Below are 26,333 nucleotides of genomic sequence, written 5' to 3'. Positions count from 1 at the left end.
TTTGGAGATGAAACTCCAAAATTTCTACATAAAACTTTGGAATTTTGTGAGGTCAGAATTTCGGGATAAAATACCATTTTGGGATGAATCAAATATTTCAGAGACATCGTTTAAATATCGAGATATATCGTCGAAATTCTAGTGATGACACGTATCATTTTCGCCGTATCATAAACGCCTGAATTAAATGGTAAAACGTCAAAGTGTTGAGATTAAACATCAAAATGTACACACAAACTGTTGGAACTTTGTAATAAATGTCACTTCAATATTGCGAGATAAAATATGATATAATAATTTTGAGATATTTAATTGAAATATCGAGATATCATAAAACATTTCGACGTTAAGATGATATTTTAACGAGAACCAACGTCCTCCGGCCTGCATCGAGGCTGCACCGGGGCAAGGTTGCTCCTTATAGCTCCGCCACTCTCTTCCACCATTTCCCAATTATTTCCTTGCGTCAATGTGATATCACACAATGGATAATATGACTTAATTTCCGACGTAACGCGGAACTTCTGCGTGTGAGGGCGTGTTCATGGCTATTTCACGCGCGAAGTTTAGTTGCATGTATTTGACCAATTATTGTCGACCAACATCATGGCGGTGAGTATAGAGGTCCCGGGTGGTACGGGGAGTGATTGGCGGGTGGAGTAAGCGGGTGGTTGGGGGACGTGGTGGACATCATTGGTTTGCGTTGTTACACCGTTAACTTCCATTCCCGTACTTCGCCCAATTGTCTCGGGAACTCAAATCAGGGGCGTAGCCATGTTTTTTGGTATGGGGGGGGGGGTGACAAAGTCAAATTTATGGACCCATTTTCAGGCACAAAGCCGTGGATCACCGTCCTGGGGGGGGGGAGGGGCATGAGGGGAGGGGGTTCCGAAAACTACAGTCGTGTACTAAAATTTTCCTTTTTTGGTTCAAAAACTTTCAAATTTTGGTGAACCCCCCCCCCAAATGTGGGCGTCTGCTCCCCTGCCTCCCTCCCCGCTGGCTTCAGCCTGAGCATAGTTGGTCGTATAATGCACGTACGGGTGACGAATAAAAAATGCTCGTATTTTGTGTCTATAAAGAAATTCTGAATCATATTCTCACCAAGAACTTTTGATTTTGTATCGTATATTGGTAATGGCTTCACCCGCTTTGTCACTTTAAAGTGATGAAATCAACATAATTTGGGTGATAAACCCAAGGATCGCCAGTCATTGTCACGGTGCAAGTTCCTTTAATGGATAGACCACCTACCGTAGCATATATTACGTAGCCTATCATAAAGAAGATTCTAATTCTTGATTAAAAAGATAGCTACCGTTACGCTGATGAAATGGACGTTTCATTTACTCTATTAAATCTCTAGTATGATTACTACAGAAACTGTTGAGGTAGGCCTATATGTTATTTCGACGTGTTCAACGTATATTTGAGGAATAAGGGACTTGCTCGAAAACTTTGTAGCATTCGCAAAAATGGACACCCTAATTTAATTGCTCGAATTGTTTTTTTTTTTTTAATTTTCCGGAAAGAAATCGAGGTTAGGTTAAGGGATTAGAAACTCCGCCCATACCACAAACTAACGCATATGAATGTTTACCGAAACAGGGCGTTACTATTGTTGTTTGTAAACAAAAGAACGTAGGCTATAATAAGTAATACAACTTATGCGCCACCGCCAACACAGTATGACTCATTGTGAGGTTTTCCAATGGAAACATTCTTGACTATCACCGTGCCTATAAATCATCCTGGTAAAATAGGGAAGGAAACAAGTAAAAGGCCCTCACATTATTTATCAAATTTAGGTATTAACAATGATACGGGCAAACATCACTATACAAAGACTGTAACGCAAGTATAGGTTGGGCCGTACTGTGATATGTAACCTAAGAGGCAATCCTTTTAACTCCAACAAACCAGGCGTTTACCCCGTCCGTGACGTCATGACATAAGAACCTAAGCTGTTACTGCTACAGTAGCCTAGTATGATCAAAGTGCCATACCAAACCGCACTATACATATGTTATCGAGATTCACAGTGTCAGTGTCAGTATAGTGCGCACAAGTGATTTCTTATTCTACGAAGTACGAGTACAAGTTGACTGTATCCAGGAAGTTTTCGTGTATTAACAACGGAAATTATTGGAATAATGTGTGTGGCGGTAAATAAAATTTAACAAGATGTCCAACGGATTACCGTTTAGCAATGGAAATGATCAGTGGACGGGTAGGCTGAAAGAATGCAAAAGCAAGGTATGTTGATACACAATTAACACTAACTTACCGACGAACTGAAATAACGTTAGGTGGTAGTGTTGTCAGCCTAGCGTAACCATTGTGTAATAATAGGGTTAGTACTGGTTCAGCTTAGGCCTGCCTGTAGTGCCTACATGTAGTTGTATGTTATTGGAAGTGGGCATAAACAACAGTAAGATTCACTGTAACTCCCTGCTAACATCATATTTAATGAGGTGACCATGGGCTCATAGACAATACAATCGGTTCATTGAACCTAGCAAGTAGTTTCACCCAGGCCTAGAAAAGATTTACTTAAGCAAGTTAAGCTGCTGTAAATTATAATGTTGCCTGGGCCTAACAAGTAACAGTTACAAATCTCTGTTACTTGTTAGGCCTGTAGTGCTACTAATACTAGTTAAGACTTCAGCTAGCCAAATTTGAAGTTAGTTGATACTGGATAATGTATCAGTAACATGATTTAGGCATAGGCCTAAGTTGTTAGACTGCTGTATACCACCACAAATTTGCAGTTAATGTATATTAACTTGAAAACACTCATTCTCATTAAAGAAGTTATGTTTTATATTCTAAGGATGAATTATTTAATTCCCAGACATGGAATCTGAATTGTTGTAAATATTGTTTAACTTTGAAAGGGCAGTTTGTCTTTTTTTTTCTATGTTCCTTGGATTTAAATTGCACATTGTTTTCTAAGACCTTAACATAATATTTAATTTCACTCTTCTGTACGTAAAATTTTGTGCCTAAATGGCAAAACTTGTCCTCTGCAAAGCTCATTGTACTTTGGACTTTTCATGCCTAATTCCCTGATGAAGACTGCCCTGTATATATGCAAGAAAGGATAGCTCTAAACCATTGTAGGGCACTAGACTCAGTATAAATGCAGGATAGATCTAATCCTTTAAGATCCCTAGACTCAGTAATGTACTTGACTGTTTGCTTTTCCAAACTTGAGGCAGTTACTGTATGAATTCTAGCTATTTTACTCCACTGGTACATAACACACTGAATGTGCAAGATTGCCTTTTCACTTTAGTACAATAGAGTATGTTGAAGAAAGGTTTCAACAGTCAACTTTTATTCAGTCACAAAATTGAACAGGAAATAAATTAATCTGGTATTTAAAGCAACATGTTATGCAAAACTAATTTAACAGATAGTTCAATAGTAGAGCTACTGTATGGGTAATTACACACACACAGGACTGTAGTTGTGGATGAACAAACTCCATACTGTAGATCCTACTGACCCTATGCACAAGTATAGTACAGTAATGTTAGGATAAACCTCAATATACTCTTTATAGATCTTTTGTGGTTATAACAACAGACACTCCCAACCTTGTTATACATTTGTATAATGTAAGTAGCAGGAGTTCAAGTAACTAAATTATCTGCAAACACTCACAGGTCTATATTACTGCAGTATTTTGATAATTGGATTTCATGTCAGCTATTTTCTGTGAGATTTGGCCATCATTTTTATGCATCGATAAGGATTGTTTCAGTACTATAAACAGTATAGTCAGTATTGCGAAGTTCGCCATACTGCGAAGTTCGGGCACCCTAAGAAATACACGATTTTCACCATGAAAACCTACAGGAAGAGCCAAATTTCACCAAAAAGTACGAAGCTACAGTTATTTTCTCTCCAAAATGACCCGTGTGCAAGAAATTACTTACATATTTGTCAATAAAATGACGAAGATCTATGAAGTCTGTTATAATTACTGAAAGAGCAACAGCGCCACCAATTTTTATCAGCGCCACACTGTAGGTTGCGTGTCCGAACTTCGCAATACTCTAGCAAGAAATACCAGTTCCACAATCACGAAGAATTTTCTTGGAAAACAACGTGAAAACAGTTTGCAGGAAAGAAAGTTTGGCCGTGTATCGGACAAAACACAATTCTCCCACCATATGAAGTATATTTTCTGGTGATTTAGACCAGAAGATTTAGTTTTGGGGTGTTTTAAGTCTTAAGTGGCCGAACTTCGAAGTCACCATCCTACTGGTTATTCTCTAATTATCACTCTGTAAATTTATAACATTTTTAAACTCCATCTTGGTCAAGTTTTTAAATGGATTTGGCAAGTTTTGTACAGTGGTAAGGTTCAACCCTGCCAAATTTTATGGAAAAAGACTGGACCATTAATTAAAAAGGAGTGTCCCCTGTTGACCAAGAAATCTACATATACTGTATTTAACACACTTGAAAGCTTGTGTTTGTGTTATTTCACTCAACATATGCAAAATTACATACAATATGGCTGTAACAACACAAACTTCATTACAGTACAGTATATCCATAGGTAATATGTTCATTATTTACTCTATTTTGTGTTTATTTCAAGCCCATGGACTTCAATACACATTGATTTATAAACAAGACTGACATACAGTAGACACACACACACAAAATGGATTTCTGGGTCAACTTAATGATTTAATGAAATTTTCGAATTACATTGTCTAAAAAACAAAAACAAACAAAATAACACAAAACATTGCACACATGTGGTACAATCACTGCATCATTGGACATATTGCACTTAACAGTGTAGACCATATTTAACCAGGTCATGCCACTCCTGTGGGAGGGTGTATATTCTACACAGATAGATCTAGTACTTAACTGTACTTGTAAGGAAGTCAGTGTTAGTCGGACTGTATGACACTTCCAATTGTTTGACATTCCTCTTAAATAAAGAAAGAAGGTAAAAAAATAAATAAAAGGGAAGAAATAACCAGAAACTCTGATTCGTAAAGAGATCCTCTTTTGTTCCTTATGAAAACCACTTGTTGAATTTTCCAAGAGGCAACAGTGCTCCATTGTTTTATTTTCCACCACATGGCTTTGCCAGTTTCTTGTTTACAGTACCTGGGGTATTGTTTTGGTGGTTACTTTGTTGATCACTTCTTGTGGGCATTTCATAGAATTTTTATTTGAAGTGGCATTTGGTAGAATGGTCTTGTTATTTCTTTCCATACTGTGTATGTAGTTCACTTATAGGTCTCATTTCTTTCCTTGTTCCTTCAATTGGGATTGACTTGTTTTGTTACGTGCCTAGAGCAGAGCTACATCTTGTTTCTGATTTGTCGCTATGTAAATCCACTGTATCATCTGCGTCGTCGTCATGATTGTTAACATGGTGCTGCTCTATGGTACAGTACATTGTTGAACCCTTGTTTATAGGCTAGCTATCTTTCATTGCACACTAAAATGGTCCAACAAATTTGGATCAGTGTGTTTTGTGTCTGGGTGGGTTGTAAATTCATCCAAGTATTGTACTGAAACCTTTGAGGGGAGTTCTACGTATACTTGTACCCAGTGTGTTTTATTGTATTTTTTGTATTGCAGTCTACAAGTCTGATAGTTAACAAGAACTATTCCATTTGAAGCTGAATTTCATTGTCCATGCATTTTTCATTTAACCTAAAAGCCAAAAGCTAATTCAGAAATTTTCAAATATGTTGACTTTTTCCGTAAATTTTCAAAGGAAAAAAAAAGAAAAAGACAAAAAGGTGGCCTACAATAGCTGACCTTCACCAAGTCTGACTAGCTAAATACTACTAGCACCATTCCACTTGATGCTGGGTTTCCTGGCTCAGACCCTTTTTGCATAACATCATGCACAAAACAAAGCCAGGAAATTTCAGTCATGTTGCCTTTTTCTTTTCCTAAAAAATTTAAAGTAGTTGACCTACAACACTAGTTAACAAGTACTATTTTCATTTGATGCTGAGCTCCTTTGACCAGACACTTTTCATTTAAACCTCATGCCAAAGGCAAACTCAGAAAAATTCCAGCCATGTTCAATCGTTCGTTTCTCTTCTTTACTTTTCAAATAAGAAATGAAGAAATGAATAAAGGTTAAGTAAGGTTATAAAAGGTAGTTAGGCTAGATGAGCACAAGTTATTGCGGGTGAAAACTTATATGAGGTCAAAAAAAGTTCAGTTTGAAAATCTTGTGAACAACAAGTGCCATCCACATTTAAGATTGTTTGAACTTCATCCTTTTGTATGGTTTCTAGAAAATTGATCACCTACGTTCTTCCATTGATACTGGTCATGCCATGCACAGTGCCATATTGAGCATTACTGTATACATGTTATGATGTACACTACAGTTCTCAGTAATTCATCCCTACAGTGAGGCTACTGTACTTCCATGGCCAGGTTTATCCACTTATTTATGTATCAAAAAAAAAAACATTTGATGATAAGCACATATCTTTTCCAATGTTAAAGTTTTAAACCTCTATCCATATAGAGAATATGAGCTGTTAACTTTGGCAATGGTATTTGAAACCACTTACTGTAAATGAATTAATCATTTGCCAAAATAATGTGTGATTCATGGCTTAGGGTAAGATTTGATGGTAACCACCTGCAGGGAAAGATCAGACTACCATTGAATATTATACACACTGAAGTTTGTATCTGTTTGCCCAGTGGAAGTGAGTGGTGTGTCTTCCACTGAGGCTGTGTTGACCTTTGGGCACTCAACCATGAAACTTCACCTATGAAACATGCCTGGAATGCATAGATCTATGGCCAAGCCTTGACTAGCTGGAAGAAGAAGTTAGTCAGCCTTTGGTGCACAAAATTTGAATGGTTTCTGCATATTAGCATTCTGGTGTCTCTCTAACATAGCAAGTCAAAAAGTTGGTATGTTAAGTCTATGTACATTCAAACTTCACTCTGTTGTATGATTATAAAGCACTTGGTTGTATGTTTTGTGATTAATACACTTGAGATATTGAATTCACATCAGTGTTGACTTGTACATATAACTTAATACTGTACTTTAATACTAATATGAATTTTGATATGACAACAACATACTGTACATATGTATGCAGTATGGTATCTGTAAGGATTGAGGAAGAAGGAAGGGGGAAGTGTTGCTCCTCATAGTTAGTCTGGAGGTGACCTCTATTATATCTTTTCTCAGAAAAGAGGGGGAGGGGAGAGGGAAGCTATTCATCTCCCTAACACTCCTTCCTTTATGATATATTTATGAAAAAACAGATCCCAAAGAACACTGCAAGGAATACATATCATAAAAAGTTTCGTTTGCGAATCACCACCTGTCCCCTCAAGCAAATTTGCCTGTGAGGTAACAAGAATGTTTCATTCTTTTTGCATTGATGAGGATGACCTTGGGACCCCAATGTGTCCTGGAACATTTATCTAGTGTGTTGTTCTGGGAAACCTAAACTGTTGGTATGAAGACACAAGGAATATCAATTAAACAGTTCCAGGTTTATTCCTAAACAGATCGCTTTGAATGTTTGAAATTGTTTGGCAACTCCATATATATCCTGTAGACCTGTACAATATATTGTTTCTTATTTTGTCGTTACAATTCTCTCCACTGTTGTCATATAGTAGTCCATCCCATACCGTTAATGTACATAACTAACTTACAGTATATGGCAGCGATATTTAACTCAAAAGCTATCACCGTTATTTCGCTTTGTGAAAATACCCACAGTACTGGTCTAGAGTGTACTGTACGCTCTCATCATGTCTGAATTAAAGGAAAAAGAGATGGTATGATTATTATGCGATTCTAAAATTTCTTTTTTTCCTCCGTCCGCAGTTCGAAGCCGAGTTCAGAAGATTCAGCCTTAACCCTACCACCATCTCCAAATTTGAAGCATTCTACGCATTCCTAGAGAATCTCCATCACCTGACGGAGACACCGTTCTATGTCGGTTACACAGACCCTCAAGGGGACCTACTGCCTATTAACAATGACGACAATTTCCACAAAGCATTATCATACTCAAAACCGCCACTCCGTATAATCATACAGAAGAAAGGTAAGGGTAACATACTGTAGTACTCGTTTAAACTGATTTCTGTGTTCTCTGTTCATGAGGGTAATACATATCTTGAATATTTTAAAGTGCAAAGGTCGTAGAATATACAGATAGAACTGGGTCATCCCATTATACTGTAAACCAGGACTAGTTGCAATAGGGTTACCTGGATCCCTTTCTTGTTATAGAACTGTCATATCTCCCCGACATTAGCAAGCTGCAATATTGGAAACATTTAGCATTCTCCCATCCCCCTCCCCCACCCCCACCACCACACTGACCCACCTCTGCCTTAAAATGTCAAAATTGAGCTCAAAAATGGAAATAATGCCAGTAGCATCAGTCAAACTAAACTTAAACAGTTTGTCAGAAAGTTTTTAAATTACTGTTAAATTATCTGTAAATGATACAGTCAGGGAGTTGTTCCATAACAACTCCCTGATACAGTACAGTAGGCATTAGGCAGCTCTACTGTACCATTATTATCATTGCTTACAGTACACTTTGTTGTGAAGTACTGTACCTTACTAAGTCAGAACAGATGTAGGAGTGACTTTTTGTGTAATTGCCAAAATGGAAAATAAACAAAACTCAAGAGGGTCCATAAGTCATTGGAATTTGTCCTGCAGGTACACAGTACTTGATGTCAATGCTAAAATAGGATTAAATGCTGTTTGAAAGCAACATGATACTATAATATTTCAATTATTACTTCAAGGTATAAAAATTCTCACTGTGTGTGTCATCTTTCACAGTCACAATAACTATTATTAACATTGGATAATGGATACCTTGATTTTATATTAAATATTTTTGGCTGCAGTGTAGAGAATCTTTTTTTCAGGGCAGGTTTTTCTTTGGGCAGAATATTTGGGTGAACGACTTTTTAACAGTGAAATTGGACAAGAAATAATTTTTTCTTATATTGTACTCCCATCACTGCTGGTGATTCTCGCGGTATTCCTTGTTAAGGTATATATACCGCACTGACTAGACCCTTCTAGATCATTCTTACCTATGCATAGTCAAAAAAAGAAGAAGTTAAGATGGAGAGGGGGAGGACTGAATAGGGAGGAGGGTACTGAGAGGGGAATGCCTAGTACAGGAAGGGGAGGAGATTACAAAATGTACAACAAAAACAAAAACAACAAAATATCTAGCGAAATAGACTGTTATATATACTAGCATTGTTGTAAGTTTCTGCTATTTTTGTTGTGTTTTTAGATGAAGTCCATGAAGATCATGTATTCTCTGGTCTGGTAGCTAAGAGGAAACTCAAGATAGGACCATTCGCTGGCGCCCAAGCCACCAGGCCAACCAAACCTGCCTTCCCTATTGGCCTGCCACAGGATTTCAGGAGAGTGTCAGCCATAATAGACGTGGACGTCGTACCCGAAACTCACAGAAGGGTCCGCCTCCACAAACACGGGTCGGATAAACCGTTAGGCTTTTACATTCGAGATGGCACCAGCGTGCGCGTGACCCCCCACGGATTGGAGAAGGTTCCCGGAATATTTATCTCTAGGCTGGTACCCGGCGGGCTGGCAGAGAGCACCGGCCTGCTGGCGGTGAACGACGAAGTCCTGGAGGTGAACGGTATCGAAACCCAGCGAAAGACCCTGGACCAAGTCACCGACATGATGGTGGCTAACAGCATCAATCTGATAATAACTGTCAAACCAGCCAATCAGAGAAACACGCTGTCGGGCAAGCGAACCACGATGACCGCCGCGATGTACACGACAGTCGATAACTCTATAGCCGAGAACGAGAGCGTCAGCAGCGCGCCCAGCAGCGATGACGAAGACGAGGTCAGAGATCTCACGCAGGCGACCTCTGGTCTCAACACACACGAGGACAGGCCAGGCAGAGGTGACCCACCCGTGAATGGCACGGACCACATCAATCGCCACGATCAGGTCGACCCGTCGCATCAATCGTCATCGTTGAGGCACCAGCACCAGGGGAGTATAGTCAGCAACGATAGCAATGTTTGTACACTTTAATCGAAAAAAAATTATTTTAGTCATTCAACTACATATTGGACCAATTTGATAGTAATTATATATATTATTTTCTTTGTGTATAGTATTCACTGTAATGCTTTTGGAGAGAGGCTTTAAGAAGATCGATGCAAGACTTGATGGTAAAGGTTATTTGCGGGTGAGATACCTACGTCGCCACATACGTAGAGACTGTTCACAAGAAGCTTAACTTGATAATAGGTTTTCAAATAATTTTTAGATTTATTTGGAGTCCACTCGACACAGCTTGTTAAAGCCTTGTTCTTGCATTGAGCGCTATATCATCGGCTGCTACTGAATGTCAACAAATACAACCATTGGGGCAGGCTGATTTTATCTTTGAAGTTTGAATCAATATGTTGGTATCCAAGATGATTGTTGTGGGCGGTTCTCCTGTAACACCACCTGTCTTTGAGACCCTGGTCTCGAAAACAGTTCCACCTTCGTTCTGTGCCACAACGTACAGGAAACTTACAATACTATCGGTGCTTTCTCACAATTTTATGCTTCAGAGAGTTATTTTGCTGCAAACTCTGTCGGAAAGTACCGATGAGCAAAACAAGGAAGGGGAAGGGAGAGGGGGGAGGGAGGGAGTCAGAACAAGTTATAAATCAGATATGCCAAAGTCATATTGTACCTCTGCACATATTTGAGTTTTATTGTGTCATTGTCCAGACAGTATTTTATTACATCTCAACATGTTGCAGTGTACAGTAAAACACCAAACTTGAATGATCTAAATTTGTGGCACCCTTGGAAGATGATTTCTGTAACAAAAAGGGTTTTTCAAAAATGTCTTCAGTTGATCTTGGCTCCCTTATATCTCTAACTAGTCCAGAAAATGAAATAAGATCAGAGATGCTACATCTTAAAAGCTCATCTAGGCTTTTACTGAAATTAAATGCACATGTCTCTAACACTGTACATAGTACAACACTGTACAACACTGTACACCTCTAACACTGTACAAAGTTAGATCTTGGTTTAGTGTTTCCTTATTCATCAAACCTTATCATCTGTTTTGAATGGTAGACTCTAAATTAAACAGCTTATCTGACAAAGGTACTGTACTGTGATGACTAATAGCATTATCAATGGCAACCCCACAGTGTAAAGAACCTTAGCTTTGTTTGAATGAGTGGTCATTACAGTGTTCCACATTCAATTGTTGCCCTCCCCTCTTAAAACTCTGGTCCTCTAAATTAGGGTGGTCACTTTTTGTATACCAGGAATAAGGACAGGTTTTATTGATTCTCTTTGTGGTTGACCTCTGTCTTAAAGTTCTGTTGTTATCCTTTTTGCTATTATGTTTCATAATAAATAGGTGTGAACTGGAGCATAGAACTAGCTGAAAGTTCAATAGGTTTGAAGATGATCTGTTGAAGGGATGAATGTAAGTAAGAATTCTGGAGGGAGTTAAAGGCTGGGCTTTATAGTTGGTCATCTCTCTCTCCTTGATGAGATGCAGCATATGAGAGTGGATTGGGATCATCTTGGGTTTGAACCTTTCTCAAGTCCAAGTACCATAGAAAGATCCAGTGATAATGCTGCTCTCAATAAACACAGTTTATCATAGAGAATCTCAGTATTTTGCCCACAAGGGATCACTTCTTTTCTGGTTCTCACTTAAAGTTGTTCTTGGACAAATTTTACTTACTCCCTCTACAAATTAGTCAGATAGTTAAATTTGAAATTTTGAGCAAATTGTGCGGCAAGGAATCACACAAAGGTAACAGGCTTTCTGGCTCAACCATTACTCTCTGATAAAGATTGAGATGATCCGGATGTAATGAGAGTGGGAGAGGATTAGACAATGGTTGTGTCTGTGAGGTCATAGATTGGAAATGAGAAAATACCTTTACTTCACAACATTCTGATTGGACATGGTATTGATACGATTTCAACTTTGTTCAGGAGCGAAACTTTTTTAAGGGATCGGGAATTTTTTTAGGGGGGAGTAATTTAGGATTTTGATAAATTTCTGTTGATATATTTTGACTTCTCATTCTCACGAATACAAAGTTTGAAATTTTGACTCGTCGTGCTATGTGTGATTCACACAGGAATGTGTATTTCTGTGTCATTGTGAGATGACATTGTTGGTTGACTGACATACAGGAGTACAGTGTGTACCCTATAAAACTTAATTGGGATAATTGCACTGTCAAAATGCAAAATGAAGATTTATTGCTTATACATAATAGTAAATATAAATGTTATAATTCATTTTCAAATATGCACAACTTGGATCTAGTACAGTATTATGAACTGGAAGGTGATCTATATTTGACAGTGGACTTTGAACTTATGAAGTGACTCAGAGCATCAACTACTAGGCTTGAATAATAAAAAACTAAACAAAAAAATCGCACAATGAAATGTTTGTTTTTCAAGAGTTATACTGATCTGTTACTCAATTTGCAATGTCTGTTCTCCCTACTTTCCCTACCCCCAACCTTGAAAAAAAATGAAGTTTTAATACTGCATTGGTACTACTACTGGTAGTATGCATCGGTTTTAATACTGCATTGGTACTACTACTGGTAGTATGCATCGGTTTTAATACTGCATTGGTACTACTACTGGTAGTATGCATCGGTTTTAATACTGCATTGGTACTACTACTGGTAGTATGCATCGGTTTTAATACTGCATTGGTACTATTACTGGTAGTATGCATCGGTTAGTTAACCTGTGTCAGTGGTACCAGTGTGTTTGTGTAGAGGGGTTGTTGTTGTTGCTTTACTTTGCTGATTTCTTGTTCCAGCTGTTTCCTTGTAAAAAAAAAACCAAAATGATAATGAATACGAAACCAACTTGCCATTTGAAACTTTGGAAGACTCTAACATGTTGGCAGTGTTGAAGTTGGATACCAGTTTGCACATGTAAAGGAATTCTTATGTTGCTGGTACCTTGCTGTAACTACAGTAGCAACTGATGAAAAATATTGCAAATTGATAAAATCCATGTCACCATGGTGATAGATAGAAGGAAAGCTTGTCATTGTGGAATAAGATCCAGGAAGCTGCAGGCATTATGTCAGTCTCACACATTTTACCTTCATCTTGTTTTAAGATTTTTTTTTTCCAATCTTGGTTAATATGAAAGTAACTGGCCGCATTATGGATTTGGGTGATTCCATCAAATCAGCGATCTAATTTGTTACAGTTTTTGGCATCCATGTTGCTTTTTGCATTCACAAAGCACTGTCCGTGCAATGATAGCGCCTTTTAATGTTTTAATTAAAACGGAAAAGACAAAAAAAAGAAATGTGTGTTTGAGCACAACAGATGCTTCATGATTATAAGTAATTTAGTTTGTTTCCTAGCATACCTGTCTCCTCACAAAATAAGCACTATCCCTGTAGAGTATCTCAAGGGAGCACTGTACAACCCTTAGGGACCGGTCACAACGCGTTCAATGACCCACCTACCATAGGATTATCAGAACACTTGACTTTTTTTTGGTAATTTGTGTAAAGGAGATGCCAAGAATGTCACAAAGATGGACCCCTTCTTAATGGAATGATCCATTTTATCAGACGAAAATCCCCCCTCCCTCACACTACTGAATGGAATAATCTGTTTTGTCAGTAGAAATTCCTTAGAATGAGACACAGAACAAATACAGTCAGGCAGGGTGATGAGAGGGTTATCAAAGTTGGCTTGTGTTTGGGGGGCCAGGGTGTCATTGAGATACTGTTGCTAATGGACTTGTTTTGCTACCACATTTCATATACTTTTATATTCATATATAGTAATGTGCCTAGTGAGGGTGGAAGACATGTTATTATTACAAATTCAGGCTTGTGCCTTTCATAGTTTTGTTTCAATGTATGTGCTATTTTTTTTTGCATTCAAAGCCATTGATAATGCTTTGTGCTCCTCGGATAGATATACAGTATGTACCTTGTATGGACTTATTTATCTTGCATAAGTGTCACTCACATTAATTATTTTCAAGTTTTATATGTAAATGGTATGGGAACGGTGAGAGCTCTCTTTCACATATTTTTCGTAAAGCATTTCGTTTTAGGTTTTTGCTACGAGTTATCTTAGAGCTTTTTTCGTTGGCAAATTAAATCATATAATTTTCACTTTTCATTCAGCAAATGTATTCCATGACCTTTGATGACCTTTAAATTGTATGATATGGGTGATGTAATTTTTCCATCGATTAGCTCCTTCCCCCACCCCTTCCCCTATATTCATAATTGTTTGTAAATATAACAATGACTATTTTCATCAGAATTTAGAGTATTTGTAAAAAAAAAAAAAAAAAGGAGAGAGAAAAATAATTGAAATGAAGAATCATTGATTGTGGGTGGAGTACCTAGATTAAAACTTTCATTGTATCCTGCCAGTAAGGTGCCTTGGTATATATATTATATTGCCAATTGTACTCAGTCTTAACAGTGACAGTCTGTTGGCTTGACTACTCTTGTATGTTATGGTCGATTGGGATTTTGTCTGAATGGGAGGAGAGGGTGTGGTAGAACCTGGTTGCTACTGGATTTTTGATATATTTCTCTTGCAGTTACAGATGACTTTGTTATTGGCCATAGGGTTGTTTCACAATGGGTGTATGGTTGGTAAAGAAGGAATTGTGTTTGTTTATGATCATTCATTGCAACAAATTTAGAGAAGTAAACATTGGGTTGTGTAGAGAGGGAAATCATATTTCCTTGAGGCATGATTTCCTGACTCTTATGTAGTCACTGTTTTGTGAAAGCAGGTGGGGTGGGGAGGGGGCTGGTAGATTGGGATTAAGAAGGGTCTATTTAATATGCCGGTACACGAAGTACAAGCTACAATGTGTCATCATTCTTTATGCTAACGTTACAAAGCTTCAGAAGACATTTAGTTTTATGTATTCCTATTCATATCCTTGTATTTGTATCCATGGAGTCATGGGTTGGTGTCATAAAAATCAATTGTTTTCAATTTAATTGTGATTTCCAGTGAAGTCTGAAGAATAGGACAAGAGGGTAGCAGCACTAGAATTCCCTAGATTTTATGAATATGGATATTTTTGATCTTGTGAGATTTTATAATGAAAACAATAGATCTTCATGGTTTGAAGATGATATATATAGTGGAATCTTGGATGAAGATGATGGTTAATTGTGTGTGCATTTAGTGTTCAGAACTTGAGGGGAAAGGGAGGGAAACCTGTCCAAGGTCCACACCCTTCCTCCCCCTCTCCCCTCTCCCATCATTTAAATGTTTACACTGGATTGTTCCTGTTGGCTGCATTTACTTTGACCATTTTTTTCCCGTTCATAAATTTTTGAGAGCTGTTATTACAGTCAACTTTTGAGAAAGTTTGAATATTGGCTCTATGACTATCATACTCATCATTCTCATCTTTGTGAAAGAAGATCAAATTAATTAAAAACCTCAAACAATTTGTAGCGCAGTTGGTTTTGATAAAAATTAAATAATTAAAACAAACAAATAAACAAGTGAGAGTGAGATGCATTGTGGTACTGACTTTTGTATAAAATATGGTCAACGTAGGAAGCCAACGCCCAGGTTAAAACCTTTGTCTACCTAATAATGTCTTTTGCTGTTCACATCTCCATGAAAGAAGAAAACAGAATCGGCAGCAACAAGTTCAAGTTTATCATCACTCTGCCAGATAACTGACTTTGTTGGACTTTTGGGTAGAGTGAACACTTCAATTGACAAAATGGAGGGCCCTGGGGGTTTGAAAGGGGATGGTGAAGCAACATTTTGCAGGGGAATGTGCTCCCCTTTGGGTATGCCACTGCACTAGTCCAAGTGGACCCATTGCTTCCTGCTCCCCCTCTTCCCCTCCCCAAACAAGAACTGTCTGCTTCTCTGACCAGTTCGGGCAATTAACATCAATCTTTGTTTCATATTCATAGTGGTTTATCCATTGTCACTGTCATCTGATGGTATTCATAGAAATAATTGAAATGATAAATTTAAAGAAAATATTTTCATGCGGAGTTTTATCTTATAAATTCCATTTTACCAAATCCTGTTATGAGAGCAGGTTAATGTTACGCTGGGTATTCTTGTATGTATTCAAATCTATTCATAGTACTATTTCCATCAATGCCACAATTCCTGAATATCTCTCCTATTTCTCTTATAATCTCAGACGTATTTCATTTTAATGGCATAACTTGCTCTGTATTTAAAGTCTTTGTATTTATCGGTGTCTCTTGGTACGAAACTGTACCATCATCTACTGCGTTCATATTCGTGGTATCGTCAGATTTACAATATATCTTCTGTAGCTAAATTTAGTAGGATGTAACGGATCCTGATGAACTGATCTTTCGAGGTACTTCAAGTAACAGTATTCCTGAGTGTATATTTTGGTGACCTGCCCTCGCAACATGTTTTTTTTTTATATTACTTGTTGAAGATGAATTAAAACTAATTTGGCTTTTCCTCTCTCATCCAATATAAAAAGGCTTGTTGTCTTTTTGCAGCCAGTTAGAAAATGTGGAACAAAATAATATGGAAAGATAAATCAGTGACATTTCCAGCAGTGATTGTTATAAAATGTTTCCATTTTATTGGTTGAAATAAAGTAAAACTGTTAGCAAACTGCTTAGCCACTAGAGAGCCTGTGTAGGAGAATGTGTAAACGTAAGTTGGCCTGACATTTCGATCCATTTTATTGGTTATCAGTAGATAGATCCCTCTTGAAAATTGTAAGAAGTTTTTAAGTCGGAAGCTTTTGGTTGGTTTACTAAATGTAAGGCAAAGCTTGCTTGACAAGTTCTACTGCAAATATTTCCAAAATCAATGTTCATAATCATGAAATGCCATCTATGTGTGATTCAGATGTGATGGTGTCTGGCTACCTCAGTTGTGGGGTGGGGGGGGGGGAGGAGGTGTGGAGGGCACGTGCTCCTCAGGTGCACTTACTGCTTTGAATCCTGTTCAGGCCACAAACATTTTATGCTCTTTCAATCTTTGCTATTCCTAACAATGCACCTTTATCAAATGTGGTACAAATGTTTCTTAATATTCTTTTCTTTACCTGATGACGCGAAGCTTATCCAATCTGATCTGTGGATGGTAGTGGGATAGGATGGGGATGCTGAAGGTGGGGTTCCTATCCATGTTTATTTGTGACCCACAAGCCTATCCATGGAAAGTAGTGGAATGGGAAGGGATGCTAAAAGTGGGTTTCTATCGATGTTTATTTGTGACCCACAAGCCTAACAATAACATATATTTTGGTTAGAGATGTCACATTCCTCCCCACCCACCCCCCACCCCTATGGTCTAGTTTCATTTGAAATTGTCCTGTCTAACCTTGCTTCTGTTTGTATTAGGACCTACCCCTGCCTGTCATTGCTACATTCCCCACCCCCTTCCCCTCCAGTGTATTTTCATTTGAAATTGTCTAGTGTAACCTTGCTTCTGTTTGTATTAGGACCTTCCCTCTCCTGTCATTGCTACATTCCCCACCCCCTTCCCCTCCAGTGTATTTTCATTTGAAATTGTCTAGTGTAACCTTGCTTCTGTTTGTATTAGGACCTTCCCTCTCCTGTCATGGCTACATTCCCCACCACTCCTCCATTCCAGCCAGTGTATTTGCATTTAAAATTGTCCCGTGTAACCTTCTGTTTGTATTAGGACCTTCCCCCTCCTGCCATGGCTACATTCCCCACCCCCCTCCCCAGTGTATTTTCATTTGAAATTGTCCTGTGTAACCTTGCTTCTGTTTGTATTACAAGGACCTTCCCCCTCCTGTCATGGCTACATTCCCCACCCCCCTCCCCTCCAGTGTATTTATATTAGAAATTGTCCTGTGTAACCTTGCTTCTGTTTGTATTAGAAGGATCTTCCCCTTCCTGCCATGGCTACATTCCCCACCCACCACACCCCCTCCCCTCCAGTGTATTTTCATTTGAAATTGTCCCATGTAACCTTGCTTCTGTTTGTATTAGAAGGACCTTCCCCTTCCTGCCGTGGCTATGTGTCCCGTCCCACACATGGCTGATGTATGATTCAAGAGTTGGTAAGATATTTCATAGCGTGCTGCATTGTTATTTAATCAAACATTTATGACTGTAAATAATTTGATTGTATTTTGTCCTTCTGATACCAAACTGGGGGCATTTTTTTTCACCTCACATTTTATTCTTTTTTTTGTTTTGTTACAGTAAATTTTCACTGGTAATTAGGGCCTATGTTTTAATTAGGAAAGTATCTTTCTCAACCTACTACTAATCTTCATATAAAACTTGGTCATTAGGTGGTAGAATTTGGCACTTGTACATGGAAACATATTTGATAATGAAGAATAAAAATATATTGCTTTATCTCACAAATTTCCTTGCGTATTGTTATCATTATAACATTCTCTGTTTTGTACAGATACATAAAAGAAACATCAAGTTTGATTATTTAAAATGGTATTAATAAACAAGGCATTAACATTCATCTGTTGACAAAATGAGTACTAATGGCAAAGAACAAAGGAGGGGGGGGGGGGGAGTGGAGGGGGTTTGTTAAATTTCATTAAATTTTAATGATAACAAAATCACCAGTGTTGTTAAAAAATATTTCATCTGTTGCAAGGTTTAAAATGCTTAATTTCGGCTCATTAATCAGAATTCTTTGGGAAAGAAATACTTGGTATTTAAATTTGTTATTTTATTGAGCGGACAGCAGTATATATCAAAATGGAAATTTACACTGTCCGTTAAAAAGTTTATGGCAGGTTGCATGAAAATGTAATTAATGCTACTATTAACCATTCTCTTAAAGCTTACAGGAACTGGTTGGGTTTCATTACTAAGCAGGGTTGATAAGGAGGGACCGGTGGGTACAACCCTGGGTGAGAGGTGAAATATGGGATCAAACAAATTTGTCTCATTTTCCATATCATACACAAAGGAAACATGTAAAAAAATGGGACCCAATGACATCCTTGTTACTAAAGTTAAACCATTCTTCATTTTCCATCAATAAAGTCAATAAAGCACACAAGTCATTTCTTTTAATTGACATTAATAAGCACCTCAGTCGATTGGAAGGTGAAAACAAAGGGGATTGGGATATTTTTAATTTAAAAAAAAATTATGAGTACAAATTCTGATTCCAAACACAGGCCTCTCATTGCAATCTATCTGTATCAAGAGGTCCGTTATAGCTTTTCTCAAAACACCATTAACATGATCGATGAAAGGAATGTTGATTGTAGAGTCTTTGTGTGAATACATTTTACAAGCAGGTACCCAGCTTTGGATACCATTACCTCGTCCTGACAGATTCAGATGCTCTTTAACAGCTCAGTCAGACAAAGCAAATTAGAGGAGATGTAATCAATCAAGAGGAAGAGGTCCCAATACATTACACGGTATCTAATATTGCTTGTCAACGGTATGTTAATCACTGGTTTGTGGGAGGCGGCACAATAGCTTTCTTACAGCCAGACGTGTGTTATTACACACCAGGCTGATTATGTGTACTATATGCTATGTACTTTCCCTTTGGAGGGAAATGTTTGGCCACAAACGATATTGTTAAATTTTGTTGCTGTGGTGTTCATATGTCAGTTATTACATAAAACCTCGAGGCAATAAATTAGTAACAAAAATATCGATACTTTAATAAAACAGTATCCCAGACTAATTCACCCGGACACATTAGTAGCCTACTATCGGGCATAGCAATAGTTTCATGTCACTTTCAGTGGTGATGTGACCAGCTGAATCAACTAATTACCAGCTTAATGCACCATTTGGGATAATAAGACACGATTGCCTAAGTTGTTTATATATCTATCTATATAGAGATAAATATATCTGTGTGTGTATATACATATATATATATTGTTTTTTCACATTTCTAGTTTTTCCAGACTAATTACCATTTCAATTATATACAGATATATATACACACATATATTCTCTAATGACTTCAAAACTTTCTATGCTAAGATTTTGAAAAGTTTCCAACAAAATTATCCTGACATCTGATCAAACTCATTCTACTGTTGTCAGACACAGGTGATGATAACACGTTGACAACCAAACAAAGAAGAAGTGAGGTAAACTTCTGTAGTAAAGTTAGCAGTCACAGAGATATTAAAGTTTGACATTATATTAGTCCACAATTCTCTCCTGCATATTTGGTGCCAATTTGTATGACCTTTGAAACCTTTTAATTCATAGGAATACTTGCTAATGATCTTCTACTGTTTACTGCAATGTTACTATTGACATATGCATATGCATATCATATGTTTACAGGACAAACAATCCACACTACCAGGAGTGGGAATACACAAAACAGTACAGCCCTGACTGCAGACCGACAGGACACGGAGACCCGAAGAGCTCTGGCTCCACAAAATTGCGAAAATTGCCATGACGATGCACCTCTACTAGGAAACACAGAATGGTGCATATTTGCCCATCTGGTCGGTCCTAGTTTCCAATGTGTATGGGATGCAGAATGTCCATCTCCTTACGGATTTTCCAGAGATCGAATGACTTTTCATCGGGCGTCTGTAGCGCTGCAGATCTCGACCTGCTCCCCGATGCTAAACCTCTGTTTTTACTTCCTGTTGTTTTCTGTTCTTTCAACCAAGCATCGAATGATTTCTGCTGGTTCTGTGTTTCTCTATCTTCCTCGTCTCTCTTCTGTTTCTTTTCCTTCTCGACTTTCTTCTTCTTGTCCATGACTTGTTTCTCCGAGTTTTTCTTCCTCGCCAACCAGTCGTCAAACGTAGCCTTCGGATCTTTGCCGGATTTGGCCGAGTATCTGCAAGAAAAAGAAGGGAAAACAAAAAGGGTAAAAAAAAATTAGCGTAAAAAATCCCTTGAGGATTGGCAGTAAGATTGCTTGTTGAAGTTGGAGCATTGACTTTTTAGCATATTTGGAGCCAATACTGATAACCTTCAATGAATACCTCTGAAAATTTTACAATGACAAGTGGATATCGTCCTCACAATATCGACAGGATGAAATTTTGTCTTAAAAAGTGATATTTTCACAATTGATTTATACTAGAAATTTAACAAATCAGCTTACCCTTTAGTTTGTTTCTTGGATCCCGCAGGTGGGGATACATTTTTTAAGCTTTCAACTCCCAATCTAACCTGAACACCGCATTCCTTCCCGTCGACCAGTTCAAAGTACCTCTCCGATGAAGCGGCACTCGCGACGCTACGCCGGTCGTCCGAGGGGGCAGAGCTGGGGCGATGTCTCCTCCGCGGCGCTGAGAGTGACGTGCCTGTGAATTCGCCGGGGGGCACTATCTGCGAATAATACATTTGGGCGTAGGGCCCTTCCAGCCAAGTTTTAAGTTTGGAGTCAAACATTTGGTGGGCCAAACGACCTCCTTTGTCTTCCACGGGCTTATGCTTTGCTGCCCTCTGTTGCCACTGGAATAGAAATATTTGTCGTTCGCACGACTTGTGACCCCAGAGGCCGGCCAGGACCAGCGGAGTCTTGCCATCGTTGTCGGGATCCTCGATTACGGAGCCGTTATTGAGCAGTACTTCCACGGCGCTGTTCATACCCTGGGCCCCCGCTATATGAAGGGCTGTTCGTCCATTGGGTGTCTTTGCCTTGACGTCAGCGCCTGCTCAAATAGAAAACCATAGAACACAATTGTGTGCAGTCCATGCAATAGTTGTTATCTACCTGTTTTATTAAGCAGAATTAGTTGATATGCTCTTGACACATAAAAACAAGGACTAGACTGATAAAATCACCAAACATCCATTCTAAACTATGATTTATGTTAATACTCCGCTCTCCCACATGGAATGTTCTCCTCCGTCTCACCCACCTACCCACCGCAACCCCATCACCCACCTGCCACTTTTCTACCCCGCTCTCCCCATCGAATACTCTCCGTCTCACCCACCTACCCACCCCAAATCCCAACACCCACCTTCCACTCTATTCCATATCCCTCATCTACCACTCAAGAGCCTAAGAAGAAAATCATTAAAAGTAGTATTAGTGGTGGTCATATGAAAAACTATGGCAAGCATTCAACTTGACCTATTTCTTTCATACCGACCTCCTTCTATTAGCCGCTGTACCAACATCACATGACCTCGATGAGCTGCGATGCAAAGAGCTACAAATGCTCTCTCTGCAATCCACTCGTTCCTCACTTGTGGCTTCATTATCTTGGAGCTTGGGGTACTGTACTCTGTGTCTTGTGTTACTCCTAATTTTAAGACCTATGGAGAATAGAAAATCAACAGGTTTAAATATCCCAAGGGATTTTGACAAAGGTTTTGCATTATGGTAAATCGACTTGAAATTTAAAGGAGTTATGCATTTATGACAGGGACCACCCTCCTTGGGTACTACATTCTGTCCTGGACTAACCAACCTTTACAATTCCTTGCCTTCTTCATATTAACAGAAGCTTTCAGTTCTAAAGGGGATTCTACAAAATACAACAAAAAGATGTGCAAACTGTATGGAAATGTCTAAATTAGCTAAACGAACGTAATTTTCCCTTTTTCCTCCCCCCCCCCTCTAACTAAAGAATTAAAAGTTCTAACAGGTAGATAAAAGAAGAAAAGACTTACATGAATGGGTTAGAAAATTGATAAAAAAAAATTCAACATCTTTACGATTTAGCTCTGCAAAATGATCTGAGACAAACCTAGATTTGAGATTTATTTTAAGTTCTTGATCAAGATATTTACATGCAACTGTTACTGTTAGTAATGTTAAACCACACAATGTGTAATGATGTACCTCTGCAACATTGCCCATTGCCGCAGCATCTACCAATGGTTTCCAAGTATGCCAGATATCCAAATTAACAATAGCTCCGGGGACCATGTCATGGTGCTTCAAATCACTGTTATCCATCATATCAGCTGAAGATTCAAAAGAAATGCCAATAGGTAACTCTAGAGGGCATGTTAGACTTGAGACACATTGTAACGTTTGTAATACATTGCAACATTTGTAAACACAGTGTAACTTTTGTAACACATTTACAACTTTTGTAACACACTATAACTATGTGATACACTGTAAATTTTGTAACACAGTGTAACTTTTGTAACACATTGCAACTTTTGTACCACATTCTGAATTTTGTAACACATTGAAACTTTTGTAACACACTGCAACTTTACACACTGTTACACATAGTAACATTGTAAGAAACACTGTGACTTTAATTATAAATCCTATGTGATAGGATTCTTTGACATGGGCAACTCTCTCCACACCCTGATCCTATTACACCCCCCCCCCCCCCCCTTCCAAGTTTAAATACACCATCCCAGCTTGTCATATCTGGAGTTAGCATGAGGTGAAGTGAGGGGTTGGAATATTTTTGATTTTTTTTTCCATGTGAGGTCAAGTGTAACCAAAATGGGTTGGTGTTTAGAAGAGAACCCTTTCACATAAAGTCATCTAGATACCAAAATAAGACTACTGCAGCCCAATAATACTTGTTGATCATAAATAATAATAATAACACAGGGCTTTATATGCTAGGTACAGAAATCATGTGATTGTTGTCAATTGAGAATTGTAACCCCCACTTATCATATGTTTAAGTTCTTAAAGTGTACTGGCAGATAAATACGAGTGCTTTATTTCCCTCCTGGCAAACAGTGATATCTATTGGCATTTGGCCAGTAAATAGCTTGAATTTCAAGGCCTGATAGTATGCTGGTACTTCAACTAGTCCCTGGAATGATACAAACCTCCATCAAGATAGGTTAGCCTCTGCAAGTGGCTCGGTATCCCAGTCACAAACTCCACCTTGGCCTTAACAGCTCGTACTTTCATGTCGTTGAACACATCATGGAGACGGAAAATCTCCTGGTTGAAGAGCTGGATCCGGAGGTCAAAGAACTTTCCCCTGTAACCGCCCAGCCCTTTGCCGGTACCTTTATCCCCCGTCCTGTTGCGTGTCTTCTTCATGATTGGTCGGTCGGTAGGGATGGATTATTTCAGTTCCGTCATAGCAGTATTGAGCCGATGCCTCTGGTTAAGTATATTCTCTGCATTGACAAAGTATTATATAGTACATGAAAATAGACAAACAACGACATAGAGAAGGGAATGAAAACCAACGAGCACGGATAAATGCACCAGTTTAACTGTGTAGTTATCATATTGTTTTAGACCACTGGTATTCAAACTTTTCATCTTGATCGTCTCAACTTTCACCTCCACCATCCTGGCCAAACCTTCCGGTGGCAGATGTTGTGATGTGAGATGGGGGGGGGGAGGGCGGGGTCTACTGGGAAGAGACATCCCATTCCCCTTTGAAAACCGTTTAAGCTTGCTAAGTTGTAAAATGGTGTTATTATACATTTAGAAATGTTTGAATAATTTTTGTTTAAGATGTTTCCACTTTCTTCCTTAAATAGATCGGCAAGTTTTTTTTTTTTTATTGTTTTGCGATCATTCCAATTTTTTTTGGCAACCCTTCAAATGGTCACAGACTCCATTTTGAATACCAGGGTTCTAGATAACCAAATGTTTTGGCATGAATGGCAACAATATTCATCCCCAAAGTTGTATGTGCTCATGCTAAGTGACAGTCATAGCCTGAAATGCAACGAAACTGTTCTACCAACACAAAAAACTGCAAGCCTATCCTTATTTTCAGCTACCAACTTATGGTACTGTACATAGGCCAACTCAAGCACTCCCAATAAGCATCAAGATCATTAGACTGAGGCTAGGAAACCTTAGTCAGGCTATAGCTTAACTCGTACTGTTAGTTACAGGTGTACCATTAGTCATAGGGCTAGCACTACTACTACTGTAAAGCACTGACTAGTTTAATAGCAGTTATCACTTATATCAGTATCAGGTCAGTAAAGTCTCTTTTGGGTAACACTGTAGAGACACTTGAGAGAAATGCAACATTACACCATGGTAGAGCATGCTCTACTGATCTATTAACTCCTCTTGCATCTTCACAAACAGTAGACCAGGGATGTGTGACTACATATCCCTGGATGTAAGCTCATAACTTAGTATAAGCTTAAACAGATTACACTTAGCATTACAATAACATATAGTTAGAGTATTGATTCCAATAGGATAGGATTTACTGTACAAAGAATACTTAATATCTCTTACATGCTTACTTAGGCTTAATTATTACTCACAGTGCTATTCCAAGAGGTGATCCCTACAATACAACAAATTTACCTTGGCTTCTTTAGAGTCTAGCTTAGTCTTAATGATCATGTTTGTGTCAGTAGCATGACGTTACATTTGGGCATGCTTCATAACATTGAACCTAGCCTAGCCTAGGTCTAGGCACGTAGGGAAAGGCTAGACCTACCTGGAAGCCTAAACTGACTGTAATTTCTCTGTACAATCATCAGCCAAGAAATTGTATTTACTGCGAGTTGCCATGGAAACGGAGAAAGGATTCATTTAGGGTATCGCGTCAACATTTTCTGATTTCTTCTTGAATAGTATGGCTTGTTGTTGTCATTAGTTACTGTAGCAGGGATAGAAATATTGCGCAATGTAGAGAGGGCGTCATTCTCAAATTAAGTCAGTGGCAAATAAAACCATTAGTCGTGAACTCTGAGTTGAGGTCTCACCATAGAAATTTATTGCATGGACGTTGATGGAGGAAGGTCATAGAAATGAATGTTATTAACCACAAAAGACTAGCTTGCATATTTGGGTTAACGAATATCTCCTATGAGAAACGTTCCTTGCATTCCTTTTCATCGGTTGTTCCCTCTTGCAGGTGCGATAGCATAGACCTCTCTCCCCGGGCCACGAGTATATTATATCGTCAGTGAGCAGCTGTTCATAGCCATGTATGTGGTTTATGGTGGTTTATGTCAAGGGCGTAGGAACCGGGGGGGGGGCTGGGGGGCGCCAGCCCCCCAGTGAAAAATGTGGAGGGGCGGAAGTATCATTCCGCCCCCCCCGCTTCGCAAGTCAGAAAACCCCTTTTTCATTTCCAAATGAGAAAAAAAAATCTCATTTGGAGCACCAAATTGCATCTAAGGCCAGGTGAAAATACAAAATTAAGTTTACAAAATGGAGTGGGTGTTGAAGTGTGCTATATTGCACCAAATTGCATCTGAGGCCACCTGGAAATGCAAAAAATTCCAAAGAGGAGGGGGACGCCCCCTCCCCTTAGACCCCTCCCCAGGCCGGCCAGCAGTCTTCAGCCCCCCCCCCACTCAAAAGTACCTTCCTACGCCACTGGTTTATGTACTTTACTCGTTCTTTCAAAT

The 26,333-nt window shown here is 38.6% G+C and overlaps 2 protein-coding genes across 4 annotated transcripts; one reads left to right on the top strand and one right to left on the bottom strand.

Moving 5' to 3' along the window:
- Positions 1–1,774: 1,774 nt before the first annotated feature.
- LOC139965427 (partitioning defective protein 6-like) lies at positions 1,775–14,556 on the top strand. The gene is made up of 3 exons (XM_071967758.1): positions 1,775–2,256; positions 7,871–8,093; positions 9,318–14,556. The coding sequence occupies exons 1-3, from the start codon at positions 2,185–2,187 to the stop codon at positions 10,097–10,099; spliced, it is 1,077 nt and encodes a 358-aa protein (XP_071823859.1). The 5' UTR covers positions 1,775–2,184; the 3' UTR covers positions 10,100–14,556.
- Positions 14,386–25,605, bottom strand: LOC139965425 (uncharacterized). 3 transcript variants are annotated; one of them, XM_071967755.1, is made up of 7 exons: positions 25,415–25,605; positions 23,814–24,113; positions 22,846–22,970; positions 22,151–22,316; positions 21,151–21,703; positions 18,063–20,880; positions 14,386–17,950 (listed from the first exon to the last, which is right to left on the bottom strand). In XM_071967755.1, exons 2-6 carry the CDS (start codon positions 24,031–24,033, stop codon positions 20,544–20,546), a joined length of 1,401 nt encoding a protein of 466 aa, XP_071823856.1. In that variant the 5' UTR covers positions 24,034–24,113; positions 25,415–25,605; the 3' UTR covers positions 14,386–17,950; positions 18,063–20,543. The 3 variants fall into 3 exon arrangements, with proteins under 3 accessions (XP_071823856.1, XP_071823858.1, XP_071823857.1); XM_071967757.1 differs by lacking the exon at positions 25,415–25,605 and adding an exon at positions 25,279–25,410; XM_071967756.1 differs by lacking the exon at positions 25,415–25,605 and adding an exon at positions 25,236–25,374.
- Positions 25,606–26,333: the final 728 nt, after the last annotated feature.

Source organism: Apostichopus japonicus, chromosome 3 (genome assembly GCF_037975245.1).
Source record: "Apostichopus japonicus isolate 1M-3 chromosome 3, ASM3797524v1, whole genome shotgun sequence".
Classification (NCBI taxonomy): domain Eukaryota; kingdom Metazoa; phylum Echinodermata; class Holothuroidea; order Aspidochirotida; family Stichopodidae; genus Apostichopus; species Apostichopus japonicus.
The sequence above is the reverse complement of the archived record's forward strand: the minus strand, read 5'-3'. Positions and strand labels throughout refer to the sequence as shown.

Coding starts and splice junctions, on each gene's coding strand:
- LOC139965427 (XM_071967758.1), top strand. CDS start 2,185: ATGTCCAACGGATTACCGTTTAGCAATGGAAATGATCAGTGGACGGGT. Junction 2,257..7,870: donor TGAAAGAATGCAAAAGCAAG/GTATGTTGATAC, acceptor CTCCGTCCGCAG/TTCGAAGCCGAGTTCAGAAG. Junction 8,094..9,317: donor TATAATCATACAGAAGAAAG/GTAAGGGTAACA, acceptor TTGTGTTTTTAG/ATGAAGTCCATGAAGATCAT.
- LOC139965425 (XM_071967755.1), bottom strand. CDS start 24,033: ATGAAGAAGACACGCAACAGGACGGGGGATAAAGGTACCGGCAAAGGG. Junction 22,971..23,813: donor GCTAACCTATCTTGATGGAG/GTTTGTATCATT, acceptor TTGAATCTTCAG/CTGATATGATGGATAACAGT. Junction 22,317..22,845: donor CAATGGGCAATGTTGCAGAG/GTACATCATTAC, acceptor TATTCTCCATAG/GTCTTAAAATTAGGAGTAAC.